Raw genomic sequence first — 12954 nt, 5'->3', positions numbered from 1 at the left:
GTTGCTGCAAAAAAGAAAAAATGAAACAAAACCAAACCCAGTTCCTATAATTACACAACCCAGAGATAACCTCTGTTAACATTTTGGAGAGTTACTTTAAAAATACAAAATGGAAATTGTGCTAAGTTTACTATTAAAAAAAAATTTTTTTTTTAAATTTGTCTGCATCGGGTCTTAGTTGCAGCAAGGACACAGCATCTCCATTATGGTATGTGGGTGCACAGGCTTCTCTCTAGTTGGGGCTCATGGGCTTTAAAGCCCTTGAGCACAGTAGTTGTGGCACATGGGCTTAGTTGCCCGTTGGCATGCGGGATCTTAGTTCCCTGAACAGGGTTCAAATCTTTGTTCCCTGCGTGAGAAGGTGGATTCTTAATCACTAGACCACCAGGGAAGTCCCTGAGTTTACCATTTTGAAATATGCTTTTCCCTTATAACATTAGGCATTCTTAGAACACAGTATTAATCTCATGCTATTCTGCTGTCTGGAGTTTGATAGTGTCATTATTTTTCTTTCTAATGGGTACTAGGCTGGGTGTGGTGGTCACACAGGAGAAATCTCAGGAAAGATCTTAAACCTGACACCTGAGCTGAGTCCTAAAGGAGGAATAGGAGTCAGCCAGGTGAGAAAGGGGGTAGGGAGAGGTTCAGGGTGTGAATGAGCTGAGGTCTGTAGCAGACACAGCAGAGAGGGTGGGGGCCTGTAGCAACTGGGTGCTGCTGGAGCTTAAAGTTCAAGGTAAGGGCCAGGAGTGGCAGGAAATATAGGGGGGAAGACAGTCCGGTGATGGACGGCCTCTGGTGCCCTGGTAAGGGCCTAGACTTTGCCCAGCAGGCAGCAGGGCGCCCTGAAGCCGTCAAGCATGACCAGGTTTATACTCTGTGTAACTGGACCCTGCAGAGGGTAAGGGTTGCCGGGCGAGGTGGGCGCGGGGGGGCGTGCCTAGCCAAAGTGGGCGGATCTGGCTCTTGACCCCGCCTGTCTCTCCCACTTCACTTTGCTTTGGTGGGGTGGGGAGAGACGCATACCCTTTTTTTTTGGCCCTTCCTTCTCTTTCTCTCGTCTGGAATGGATTCTGAGGTCTGCAATTCCTGTACTGGGGAAGTGTCAGCTCCAAATCCAAAACCAGAGGCAGTGTGGGTTCCAGTTCCGGAGCTTTTTTGGAGAAGGAGGAGGGAGGGCTGGGTGTTCTTTGGTGGGGTTGTAGAAGGCAGCAGGGCCCCGCCCTCAAGTATCCTGAGGCCATTTCTCTGTTCCTGCAGTCTTTGACTCACACCTGTGAGTGTGCAGCTGGGAGAATTTAGCTGTTAGTATTTTACTATTGTTAATAATTAATGTAGCTGCCCCACGCTTCTGGGGCACTTCATATTTTACAAAGCACTTTCCAGAACAAGTCCTCATTCTCTCTTCACTACGATTTCCGGAGCGAGGGCAAGGCACACATTTTGCATTTGGGGGAACCGAGGCCGAGAGGTGCTGAGACTTGCTGAAAGTTGCCGAGTGGCGAGTGTGCGAGTGGGGACAATGTGACCGCTGAGCAGCCCCGAAGGTCACGTCTCCTTCCTCCTCGAGCAGGTGGACGAGCCCCCGGAGCCCGTGTACGTGAACGTAGAGAGGCAGCCTCCGGCCACATTGCCCCGCGCTTCCGCGGCCCCTCGCGGTGCGGGAGACTCGGTGTGGGAGACACACACGGACGCGGGCACCGGACGCCCCTACTACTACAACCCGGACACGGGCGTGACCACCTGGGAGTCGCCCTTCGAGGCTACTGAGGGCGCCGCCAGCCCGGCCACGTCCCCGGCCTCGGTGGGCAGCCACGAGAGCCTCGAGACCGAGTGGGGCCAGTACTGGGATGAGGAGAGCCACAGGGTGTTCTTCTACAACTCGCTGACGGGAGAGACGGCTTGGGAGGACGAGTTAGAGGACCAGCTGGAGGACGAGCAGGAGATGCAGCCGGGCCTGGGCCCCAGCAACCAGAGGGTGAGGGGCGGGGCCTCGCTCGAAGTGGGCGGGACCTTGTCAGGATGGGCGGGGCTGACTTTCAGGGCCTCTGACCCCGCCTCCTGCCCCCGCACAGCCCTGGGGACTGAGAGGGAGGGGCCTTGGTGGGTGGGGCTATCACTGAGCGCCTTTGACCCCGTCCCTCTCAGCTCGGGAGAACTAGGGTGGGGGGCGTCGCCTGGGCCGAAAGGGCGGGGCGCCAGAAATTCTGGCTCTGAGAATTTCTGGCTCTTCTGCTCCCTGCAGCCCCCCACCCCTGAGACGGACTACCCTGATTTGCTGACCAGTTACCCAGAGGAAGACTATTCCCCCGTGGGCTCCTTCAGTGAGCCTGGCCCCGCCTCTCCCTTTGTCACACCCCCAGGCTGGTCTTGCCATGTGAGCCCAGATGGGCAGACGGTATACACCAACAACATCACCGAAGAACAGGTAGGGGCAGCGGGCAGATGGGTGCAGACTGTCGTGGGGTCGCTTCCCTTACCACTCTATACCGAAGTTCCCGCACGGGTTCCATGCCAGCCCAAGACTCCTTGGGGCGGTGTTGGGCTCTGGAGGGAAACTTTTGTTCCCCTATCCTGTGAACTAAGCGGCCTGACCATCCCTTTCCCCACAGTGGGTGAGGCTGGAGAACCAACATGGGAAGACTTACTTCTACAATCCAGATGACGCCTCCGTTCAGTGGGCCCTGCCCCAGGTAACCAACTGGGGAAAGGAGAGTGCCTGGGAGAGAGGAGGGGGCTCAATATGACAGTGTCTTTCTTTCCAGGTCCCAGTCCCTGTCCCTGCCCCTCGAAACAGCCACAAATCCAACCAGAACAGTGAGACCCCAGCCCAGGCCACCCCCCCAGAGGAGAAGGTAAGGGAGGGGGCATGTAGGACCTGGCAGGACCCCACAGAAAAATTGGGGTGTTTCTGGAGGTTCTGCGATTAGGTCTGGAGGCACATCACCATAGGCCCAAGCACTACCCTGGGCTAAAGGAACCTGGGTTCTGGGTTATCCCAGACTCAGAGCTGGACAGGCTGGGGGCTGGTAGGATGTCTCTCCTGCTGCTGCGGCTTCTGTGGAAGCAGGCACCCCCCACCACTGGCCAGGTGCCAGCAAAGAGGGTTCAGTGGAGACTCAGACCCGACCTGTGAGGAGCTGCTGGCTGAGAGGGAGAGTGGCTCTCCCCTTAACTACCTCCTCCTTCGCCCTCTTTTTCTTAAGATCAAGACTCTGGACAAGGCAGGCGTGCTCCATCGCACCAAGATAGTGGACAAAGGAAAGCGGCTCCGGTGAGAGCTCAGCTGCCTCCAGACCCCGCGGTGGGCCTTAATGATGATGTTCACTGAGCACCTCCTATATGCCAAACTCTTATTAACCCTTTATGAGGTCCTGCGAGGACCCTGAGGCACAGAGAGATGACTTGCCCAAGGCCCCTTGACTGCCAGGTGTTAGCCCTGGGAGTCCACCTCTCATGACTGGGTGCCCCAAGCTGTGTTCTTAAACTCTGTGCCCTGATCCTGAGGGTGGAAGGGGGGCGCCTCAACCCAGGACCAACCCAAGCCCTGCCACCACTGCCCCTACCCAGGAAGAAGCATTGGAGTGCCTCCTGGACAGTGCTGGAGGGTGGAATCCTGACTTTCTTCAAAGATTCGAAAAACTCAGCTGCCGGTGGCTTGGTAAGGCCCGGACCTCCAGGGCAGGGGCCACCCCATCTGCTCTGACTCCCGAGGGGCTCTGCTTAATCAAGTTTGCCGAAGGCTAGGTCTGAGACCATGGAATGTGAGGGTCCAGGGAGCTGGGCCTTGGCAGGGGCAATGAGAGCAGATCACCCCAGGACAAGCATGTCCAGTCACGTCGGGTGTGGGAACCAGTCCTTGAGGATGGACAGCTCCAGCCTGGTGGGCAGGGAGACTGGAAACCAGATACACCTGCTCGCAGAGATGGGACTACACTCCTTTTTCCTTTCCTCTCCTAGGTGGGCAGATAGCAAACAACCAGCCAGCCCCCAGGCTCCATGGTTCTAGGAACTCTTGGGTCTCTTGCCTCCAGAGCCATGACCCTCATTGTGCCTAGAGCCAAGGGAGCCTGGTGGATTGGAGCCAGGATGCTGTGACAGGCCGGAGCTGAGCTGCAGGCGTCCTGAAACCCAACCCTTTTTCCCTTCGCAGAGGCAGCCTTCCAAGCTCTCCACCCCTGAATTCACAGTGGACCTGAAGGGGGCCTCTCTCACCTGGGCCCCCAAAGACAAATCCAGCAAGAAGAATGTGCTGGAGGTGAGTGGTGGGGGTGAGGAGGAGGAGAGGGAGTCTACTGATGGCTTAGGGTCCTCACTAAGCAGGTCCCCCCTGAGCAGGGGGACCCTGGCAGAGCTAAGGCTGGAATTCTCGGGCCTCAAAACCAAAGCTGTCCCCACCTTGGGAATCTGTCCACAGTGTTTTCTGGCATCAGGATTCTGCAGCTCCTTCTCCAGGAGCAGAGCTCCCTGGAGCCCTTTGTCCCCGAGTAGAGGTCCCTGGGGAATAACACTGTCATGTCTGGAAGGGCACTCCTCATCCCACTGCTTTGGCCTGAGACAGACAGGAGATGCTGGGTCCCCCCTACTCAAACTGATAGGCTGAGACACCTCCTCTGGCTGGTTAGAGCCCAGCTTCCAATCGGAAGTGAATAAACCAGGGCAGGGCAGTGGACACATTTCTCAGGCTCCCCCTCAGGAAGAGAGGCCAGATGGGGCCCAGGCAATTGCCTCTCAGGCCACACCCTTCACTGTCCATGTGTTGTCTTGTTTTTAAACTACTCTTATCCTCACCTGGGCTTCTCCAGGTGGCACAGTGGTAAAGAATCTGCCTGCCAATGCAGGAGACGTAAGAAATGTGGATTCGATCCCTGGATTGGGAAGATCCCCTAGAACAGGAAGTGGCAACCCACTCCAGTATTCTTGCCTGGAAAATTCCAGGGACAGAGGAGCCTGGTGGGCTACAGTCCATGGGGAGGCAAAGAGTCAGACATGACTGAGAAATTAAATAGGCAAGCACTCTCACCTCACTCTCCAAGTGTTTTGAGGCAGCTCACAATGAAAATGCATATAGGTGAGGTGGTAAAAGCTACTGAAAAGCCAGGAGCAGGAAAAACAAGTTAGAGGAAGAGGGCAGTGTGGAGTGGGATTAGGAAACAGGGGATGTACAGATACTAAGGTTACTGTTGCTGAAATAAGTCAGCTCCTGGTTTCCTGGCAGCCAAAGTGAAACATGGCTCTCATTATTGGGTCAGGGGAGTGAGGGGAAAACCATTCTAGATTTTGAGGGAAATCAAAGCATTTTCCTAACCCTTGGCTCTAGAAGAAATTTTTAGTGTGCAGCTCTTCTAGTTTAGTAAGGGACTCTTCGGGTTGCTTCAGGTAACATTTGCTGAAAGCCAAAAAATGCATGACCTTCCATTTCAGCTCAGAAAAAGCAATTCTGCAAGGAGCTTGAGTGTGTTGTTTAATGATGGTTCACCCACCTTCACTCAGTTTTAGAACCAGAGTATCCACAGAGCAGGGGCTTCCCTGATGGCTCAGTGGCAAAGAATCTGCCTGCCAATGCGGGAGGCGTGGGTTCGATCCCTGAGTCAGGAAGATCCCCTGGAGGAGGGCATGGCTACCCACTCCAGTATTCTTGCCTGGAGAATTCCATGGACAGAGGATCCTGGCAGACTACAGTCCATGGGGTATGACATGACTTAGGAACTAAACAACAACAATCCACAGAGCAGAGCTGGAAACCAGTTGTATCTCCTGAGCTCTGATCAGTAGGTCTGGAGGCTTCCCCAGGCTCCACCGAGTAGAGCTCTATGATCGACTAGCTTTGTCTGTTGTGAACATCAGATTGAGGAGGGACATCATATTTGAACTGGAGGGAAAGTCTTCAAACAGTACTCTCTGAATGTCACCTCTCTGACTGGGTTTTTGATGAAAGTTTCAGAGTAGACATTTCTGAGTTGTCTTTTCTGGCAAAGACCAGAAGGCAGATGGTGCTGTTGGAAGCGCCTCAAGCTGACAGGAAGGCTGACAGTCTGGAATGGAAATCCTGGAGTCCCCCGCTTCCCACTGGCTGGCAGTCATCTTCCCTCCACTGGGGTGGAAAAAAAGTGAAAGTGAAAGTCATTCAGTTGTGTCTGACTCTTTGTGACCCCATGGGTATACAGTCCATGGAATTCTCTAGGCCAGAATACTGGAGTGGGTAGCCTTTCCCTTCTCCAGGGGATCTTCCCAACCCAGGGATCGAACCCAGGTCTCCCTTATTGCAGGTGGATTCTCTACCAGCTGAGCCACAAGGGAAGCCCAAGAATACTGGAGTGGGTAGCCTAACCCTTCTCCAGGGGAATCTTCCCAATCCAGGAATTGAACCAGGGTCTCCTGCATTGCAGGCAGATTCTTTACCAACTGAGCTATCAGGGAAGCCTGCCACCAGTAGGCAACTTCAGATTTTTCTCAAGCATGCATGCATGCTAAGTCACTTCAGTCGTGCCCAACTCTTTTCAATCCTATGGACTGTAGCCTATCAGGCTTCTCTGTCCATGGGATTCTTCAGGCAAGAATACTGGGCTGGGTTCCCGTGTCTTCCTCCACGGGATCTTCCCGACCCAGATATAGAACTCTTTCATCTCATTTGCATTAACAGGCAGATTCTTTACCACTAGTGCCTCCTGGGAAGCCCTTTTTTAGGAGACCGCCCTAAATACTGTATCATCGAGGATGGCCAGTCTTCCTAGTTGTCCTGGTGGCCCCTGACAATAGCTGGCTTGAGTTCTGCCTGCCTGTGCAGTCAGCAGAATGCGTCTTGTACAATATATAGATACATAACTAGACAGATTTGCCTTCCATGTGAAACTCGAATGTGAACTGATTACCGCTTTTGAGACAGCTGCCGAAAAGAATGGCAATTGTTTTAGAAGCATTGTTAGGCCATTTGTTCTCTGAAATAACAGATAGGGCCCCTCTCAGTTTAGATTAGAATGAGGTTGCACTCTCTGCCCACTGAAGGTTCTCTGGTCTTTGCAGGGAGGAGGATGGAGTAGAACATGCAGGTTTGTTTTGTTTTGCCTTTGAAAGCATTTTAAATTCCATTAAAGTCTGCTGCTGCTGCTGCTGCTAAGTCGCTTCAGTCGTGTCCAACTCTGTGCGACCCAATAGACGGCAGCCCACCAGGCTCCCCTGTCCCTGGGATTCTCCAGGCAAGAACATTGGAGTGGATTGCCATTGCCTGCTCCCCATTCAAGTCTAAGTTAAATAATTAGACAGCCAAAGCACTGCGCTAAGTCTGGAAGCTATAACCTGTCTGAGACAGTTTTATCTATTTATTTATTTATTCAGCTGTGTCGAGTCTTAGTTACAGCACACAGGTTCTTCGTTGTGTCATATCAGATCTTTCATTGAGGAGCATGGACTCTCTACTTGGGGTGCATGGGCTTAGTTGCTCTGCTGCATGGGGGATCTTAGTACCCAGACCAGGGATCCAACTAGTGTCTGCTGCATTGCAAGGCAGATTCTTAGCTGGACCACCAGGGAAGACCCTCAGACAGTTTTTGCTGACTCTGACTCTCTCACAGGACCCAAAGGCAGGGCTTGTATGAGCTGCAGCCACCAACCATTCCCATCCACCTTGAAGGCTTGGTTCTCAGAGCCAGAGGCCGAGGAGAGATCCATCCAAGTTAGCCTTGTTTTTTGTAGACTTCGTTATAGAAACAGCAGTCAACTGATAAAGAACCCAGGCTGTTAATATCTGCTTGCAACTCAGTAGTGTAGAATAGTGGCTTTGGGGCCTCCCACATGGAGTTCCTTTCATTGATTTTTTGCTGGCTGGTGCTCTGGGTAGGCCTCCCATGGGGAGGCAGGATGGGGTAAGGGAAGGCACACCAGATGGCTAAGCCATGCAGTTCTGCTGCACGCAGATCCTCGCTCCATCAGTCACTAGCTGTGTGTCCTCAAGGAAGTTGCTTAAACTCACTGAGCCTCAGTTTGCCCATCTGTAACACAGAGATGCTGTTACCTACTTCTTTAAAGAGGTGGAATACCTTGGCTTGGGGAGAGGCCCTGGCTCTATTAGTCTTTGAGTTCCTGGAGACAGCAATAGATCACCTCTACCCCTGTATCCCCCTTGGGGCTTAGCCCTGGGGCAGACCCAGGGAACCAGAGATGACTGAGTGACTTGTGTCCCACCAGCTTCGGAGCCGAGATGGCTCAGAATACCTGATCCAGCATGACTCGGAGGCCATCATCAGCACCTGGCACAGTGCCATCACCCAGGGCATCCAGGAGATGGTATGCAGAGCTGGGGGCTGCCAGGGCTGGTGGGGAGGGGTTTGCCAGCCATTATGCAGGGCAGCTGTGCCCACTGTGGGTGAGGCCCTCCACTTGGGTACTGGGAGCTCCATGACACTGGTAGGTAAGTAGTCCTCTCTGCAGATGCAGATGGGCTGCTGAAGAAACAGCTTTTCTTAAGTAAGTGAATCCAGCCCCTGGGGTTGGCCCTACGGGACACCTGTCCAGGTGAACATATCCTAGAGTAGTGACCCATTCCACACTGAGACAGGAGAAAAGTAAATACTCTGGTAAACAACCTCAGGCTGGAAAGAAAGGCTGAAACCAGAAGATATCATTTAAAAGGACTGAATTGATGGGTCTACCATTTTTTTAAGTTCAATATATCAATTGCATAAGTAGAGATGGGGCAGGCCCACTCCGACAGTTCTTCACCTGGAAACAGCCTGGGGCTTTTTGATCCTTAATTCCCTATTAAGGAAATAGGCAACACTGGATGCCCTGCTTGGCTGTATTAATAATGGTAGGAATCCAGATCCAGAAAGGTGATACTGGTGAGGTGGTTGGCAGTGCTCTGGTCCCAGCTCACACTGCAAAATTGAACTGGGAGCCATGTATTGCGAAATGCTGACCTAGTGGAGTGTGTACAGAAGAGCTAAGGAAAATGGTGGTGAAAGGGGACCAGGAACCAGGAGGTGGGTAGGGGCAGTCAGGATGAGAAAAGGTGGGGGAGAACAGGATGCCTGTCCAACACCTGGAGGGCTCCATGTAGCTAAGAGGGGGCGTGAATGGGGTTCCCTGATGGAAGTAAAGCTGAGTTGACCTGGGTAAGGGAACAGAGAATTCTCTGCCAAGGGGTCTTCAGTCCAGGCCTGCTGGGAGGGCATTTCAGTCCCTCACCCCATCCCAGAAGAATCCCCCCACCCCACCCCCCGGCCCCGGCCAGTTGGCCCCAAGCTCTGCCTCTCTGAGATTGTGTGATTCTAGTCCGCAGACCTGCCTCCCGAGGAGGAAAGTGAGAACAGCGGCGTGGACTTTAGGTCCAGTGAGCGCCTAGGAAGCTGGCAGGAGGATGAGCCACGGCCTGGTGCAGGTGTGCTTGGGTCGGGGTGAGGCGGGTGGAGGCGGATGGCAGACATCCTTAAGGGGAGTGGTGACCACCGGGCTGGGGCCGCAGGGCCGCTCAACCATGGTGCCAACGACTGACCCAGCCCTCGTGTTCCCATTGGCGTTGGGCAGCACCGTCCACCCCGGGGCCCGGAGGCCTGGAGGGTGACGTCAGCAAGGTCCGGCAGAAGCTCCTCAGGTTCCTGCTGAGGCGGCCCACGCTGCAGTCGCTGCGGGAGAAGGGCTACATCAAAGGTACCCGAGGGACCCGAAGAGCGGGGCGCCAGTGGCCCAGGGCCGAGGCGGCGCTGACGAGCCTCTCCCCCAGACCAGGTGTTCGGCTGTCCGCTGGCCGAGCTGTGTGAGCGCGAGAAGAGCTCAGTGCCGCGCTTTGTGCAGCAGAGCATCCGCGCCGTCGAGGCCCGGGGTATGTAACCGCGCAGGGCCAGGCATTCCCGGAGCCTGAAGGCCTCCTTCCAGAACCCCAGACGGAGACCTCCAGGGAGGGGGTGGGGCTCTGGGTCGAGGGGGAAAGAAGGAGAGCTTCCGAGCAGGAATCAGAGCAAGGGCTTTAGCGCCAGCCCACTGAACCCGGGGTCAGCGCCTCCCTCCGCTCCAGGGCTGGACATCGACGGTCTGTACCGCATCAGTGGAAACCTGGCCACCATCCAGAAGCTGCGCTATAAGGTGGACCACGGTGAGGCCCGCCCCGTGGCCCTGCCCCAGGCCTGCAGGCGCTTGAAGGAACGAGCTGACCACCTCTTCTTCCTTCCCCGTATCCCCCCCCCGCCCCCCGCCCCGCCTCCCGACCTCCCGCCGCAGATGAACGTCTGGACCTGGAAGACGGGCACTGGGAGGACGTTCATGTTATCACCGGCGCCCTGAAGCTCTTCTTTCGAGAGCTGCCCGAGCCCCTCTTCCCCTTCTCACACTTCCGCCAGTTCCTCGCGGCCATCAGTGAGCGCCTGGGGGAGGTGGGGTGGATAGGGTACAGGTGGGGCTGGGCTGCCTCACGCACGCTCCTGTGGTGACCAGACCCCCGAAATACCGAAGTCAGCCCCCTCTGTTTCCCCTCTCTCCTCCCTCTGACCCGACCCTTACCCAGAGCTACAGGATCCGGCCACGCGTTTCCGCTGTGTGCGGGACCTGGTGCGCTCGCTGCCCGCCCCTAATCACGACACGCTGCGGGTGCTCTTCCAGCACCTGTGCCGGTGAGCGCGGGGAGCTGCGCGGGAATGGGGAGGCGGGCCTGAGGGGACCCGACCCCTTTCCCCCCAGCTCTGGGCATTGATTCCAACCCTCCACCCCCGCTGCAGGGTGATTGAGCACGGAGAACGGAACCGCATGTCAGTGCAGAACGTGGCCATAGTCTTCGGGCCCACGCTGCTGCGGCCCGAGACGGAGGAAGCCAGCATGCCCATGACCATGGTGTTCCAGAATCAGGTGGTGGAGCTCATCCTACAGCAGTGCTCGGACATCTTCCCGCCGCACTGACCGCGGGCCCCCAGCCCCACCCCAGCTGCTGGACCTGGGAGTGGGGGCGGCGACAGTGGTCCTGCATGGGCAGCTGGAGGCCACGCAGCTAGACTGTTTATCTCTGGCTAGACTGTTTATCTCTGAGACCTCCCCTCCCTTCAGACCGTAGGCGGCTGCGAGTTCTGCACCCCTTCGGTTCTGAGGGTATGGTGACCCCTTGTGGGCAGTTCTCAAACTGTGGGGGTTCCTACCCCCCCCACACCACCCCCCCCCCCCCGCCCCGCGCCCGAGTTGGCCTGTTCGGAGGTTAATTGGGGTCTGTTCTTTACCACAGCGCTACCTACTGGGCACCTGCGAGGATGCAGGGTGGGGGCGAGTTTTTTGGGACAGCCGCTGATGCCCCGGGGACGTGGCCGGGGGCATTCCTGGTTTCGTCAGGCCTGCACCTGGTGGAGGCCTTCACGGAGACCCTGAGGGTCCCCGGCCCTGTGCGTGGCACTGTGCCATCATGAAGCAGCAAGTGACAGCTTCCCTGCTGCGGAAACAGGACTGATCGATCCAGTGGGCAGCTGAACTTGCTTTTCCCCAGGCCTCTGGGCTGAAGCTCCTGCCAGGCTTAACCACTGGCTGGCTGTGCACCATTTTCATCCACTTTCCCAGTTGGAGTTCTGGGTCTCTGCCCTCCCTTGATCCATTTTGTGCTCTGTGCGAGGGTTCTTCCTGGTCACTAAATGTGTACCCTGCACCTGCCACTTGACACACACCATTTCTACTCACAATCCCATTTGACAGATGAGGAAACTGAGGCTTACAGAGGCAAAGTGACTTCAGGGTCTGGTGGGTGATTGGACTCCCCAGCTCAGCCTTCTGTCACACCAGAGCGCAGCTTCCTGTGAAGGTGCCATCAGTCCTTTCAGCTACCCCCGCTCAACAGCACGGCCTTATGGGTAAAGCAGTGAAACTAAGCTAGTGGGTTCTGCTGAGAACGTCCCTGAGGGCAAAGAGGGAGTCTGCCGAAGCTCTTCTTCTCTGGGGGGAGGAATAATAGCACTGGCAGGAGTTATCCTAGCCCTTCTCAGTGCCCTTGCTGTCCCGTGTACCTCCCTAGTGCCCACCTTGCTGTGAAGAACTGCGAAAGACTGCAGGGTAGGGGGAAGGCAGGCTTGACCTCAGGAAAGGAAGTGCGAACCCGACCCCGGCGTCATCGGCCCCCCTTCCCTTCTCAGACACAAACCACCTCAGTTTATGGGCCTCAGCCTCCTTCCCCCACCCACCCGTTCATGCGTTCAAACAACAGAAGCTAATATTTATTGACATTTGCACCACGCCAAGCATCTTACTTGGATTATCTCACTCATTTCTCACAGCCAATATTTATTATCTGCTTTTCTGTGCCCGGCACTGTGCTCTGGGGCAGGGGTACCGCACACTGCCTCCCTGGTGGAGCTTCTGGCCTGGTGGGTGGGACTGACCCAAGCCCACCCCTGATGCCAGCAGGCCTGGGGCAAGAGTACAAATGAAGGCTTCATACCATACATACATCAACATCTTGTAAAGTTACCAATCAAGATGAATCGATAGAATGTGTTCTATTCTCCTACTTTGTTGTCTAACTTTAAAAAAAAATATTCTCCTGTTTGTTATTGTTATTATTTAATTATTTATTTTGGCCGTTCTGGATCTTCATTGCTGTGCTCGGGCTTTCTCTAGTTGCGGAGAGCAGGGCCTACTCTAGTTGCGGTACACAGGCTTCTCATTGCATTGTCTGCTCTTGTGGCCGAGCACAGGCTCTACAGCACGCAGACTCAGTAGTTGTGGCCCCCAGGCTTAGTTGCCCGATGGCATCTTCCCAGACCTGGGATGGAACCCACGTCCCTGCATTGGCAGGCGGTCTCTTAACCACTGGACCACCAGGGATGTTGTAATTCTCCTACTCTGACAAATATGCTTTTACAATGACCTGGAAAGCCAGGTTCTAACATTAACTTCTTTGGCTCTGCTCTCAACCCAGCCCCACCCCTAATCTTCCCACCCTCAGGGCATCCTGGCCCAAGGAGAGGGACACATGTGGACATTCCAACCATGAGT

At 55.2% G+C, this 12954-nt stretch overlaps 1 protein-coding gene across 6 annotated transcripts in view; it reads left to right on the top strand.

The window, feature by feature from the left end:
- The window catches only part of ARHGAP27 (Rho GTPase activating protein 27), a 36193-nt gene extending 23678 nt beyond the window's left edge, over positions 1-12515 (top strand). For 4 of the 6 annotated variants that reach the window (XM_070389984.1, XM_070389987.1, XM_070389988.1 and 1 more), the window contains 15 exons: positions 1571-1978; positions 2246-2428; positions 2613-2693; positions 2766-2855; positions 3207-3274; positions 3571-3661; positions 4154-4258; positions 8185-8283; positions 9271-9376; positions 9523-9645; positions 9719-9817; positions 10010-10087; positions 10213-10347; positions 10496-10601; positions 10707-12515. In XM_070389984.1, coding sequence (XP_070246085.1) covers positions 1571-1978; positions 2246-2428; positions 2613-2693; positions 2766-2855; positions 3207-3274; positions 3571-3661; positions 4154-4258; positions 8185-8283; positions 9271-9376; positions 9523-9645; positions 9719-9817; positions 10010-10087; positions 10213-10347; positions 10496-10601; positions 10707-10884 — 1950 coding nt within the window. In that variant the 3' untranslated portion in view covers positions 10885-12515. The remainder of the gene's footprint in view (positions 1-1570; positions 1979-2245; positions 2429-2612; positions 2694-2765; positions 2856-3206; positions 3275-3570; positions 3662-4153; positions 4259-8184; positions 8284-9270; positions 9377-9522; positions 9646-9718; positions 9818-10009; positions 10088-10212; positions 10348-10495; positions 10602-10706) is intronic. The other 2 variants (XM_070389985.1, XM_070389989.1) reach the window with 1 other exon arrangement.
- The last annotated feature ends 439 nt before the right edge of the window (positions 12516-12954 follow it).

Source organism: Bos mutus, chromosome 19, assembly GCF_027580195.1.
Source record: "Bos mutus isolate GX-2022 chromosome 19, NWIPB_WYAK_1.1, whole genome shotgun sequence".
Classification (NCBI taxonomy): Eukaryota; Metazoa; Chordata; class Mammalia; order Artiodactyla; family Bovidae; genus Bos; species Bos mutus.
The sequence above is the reverse complement of the archived record's forward strand: the minus strand, read 5'-3'. Positions and strand labels throughout refer to the sequence as shown.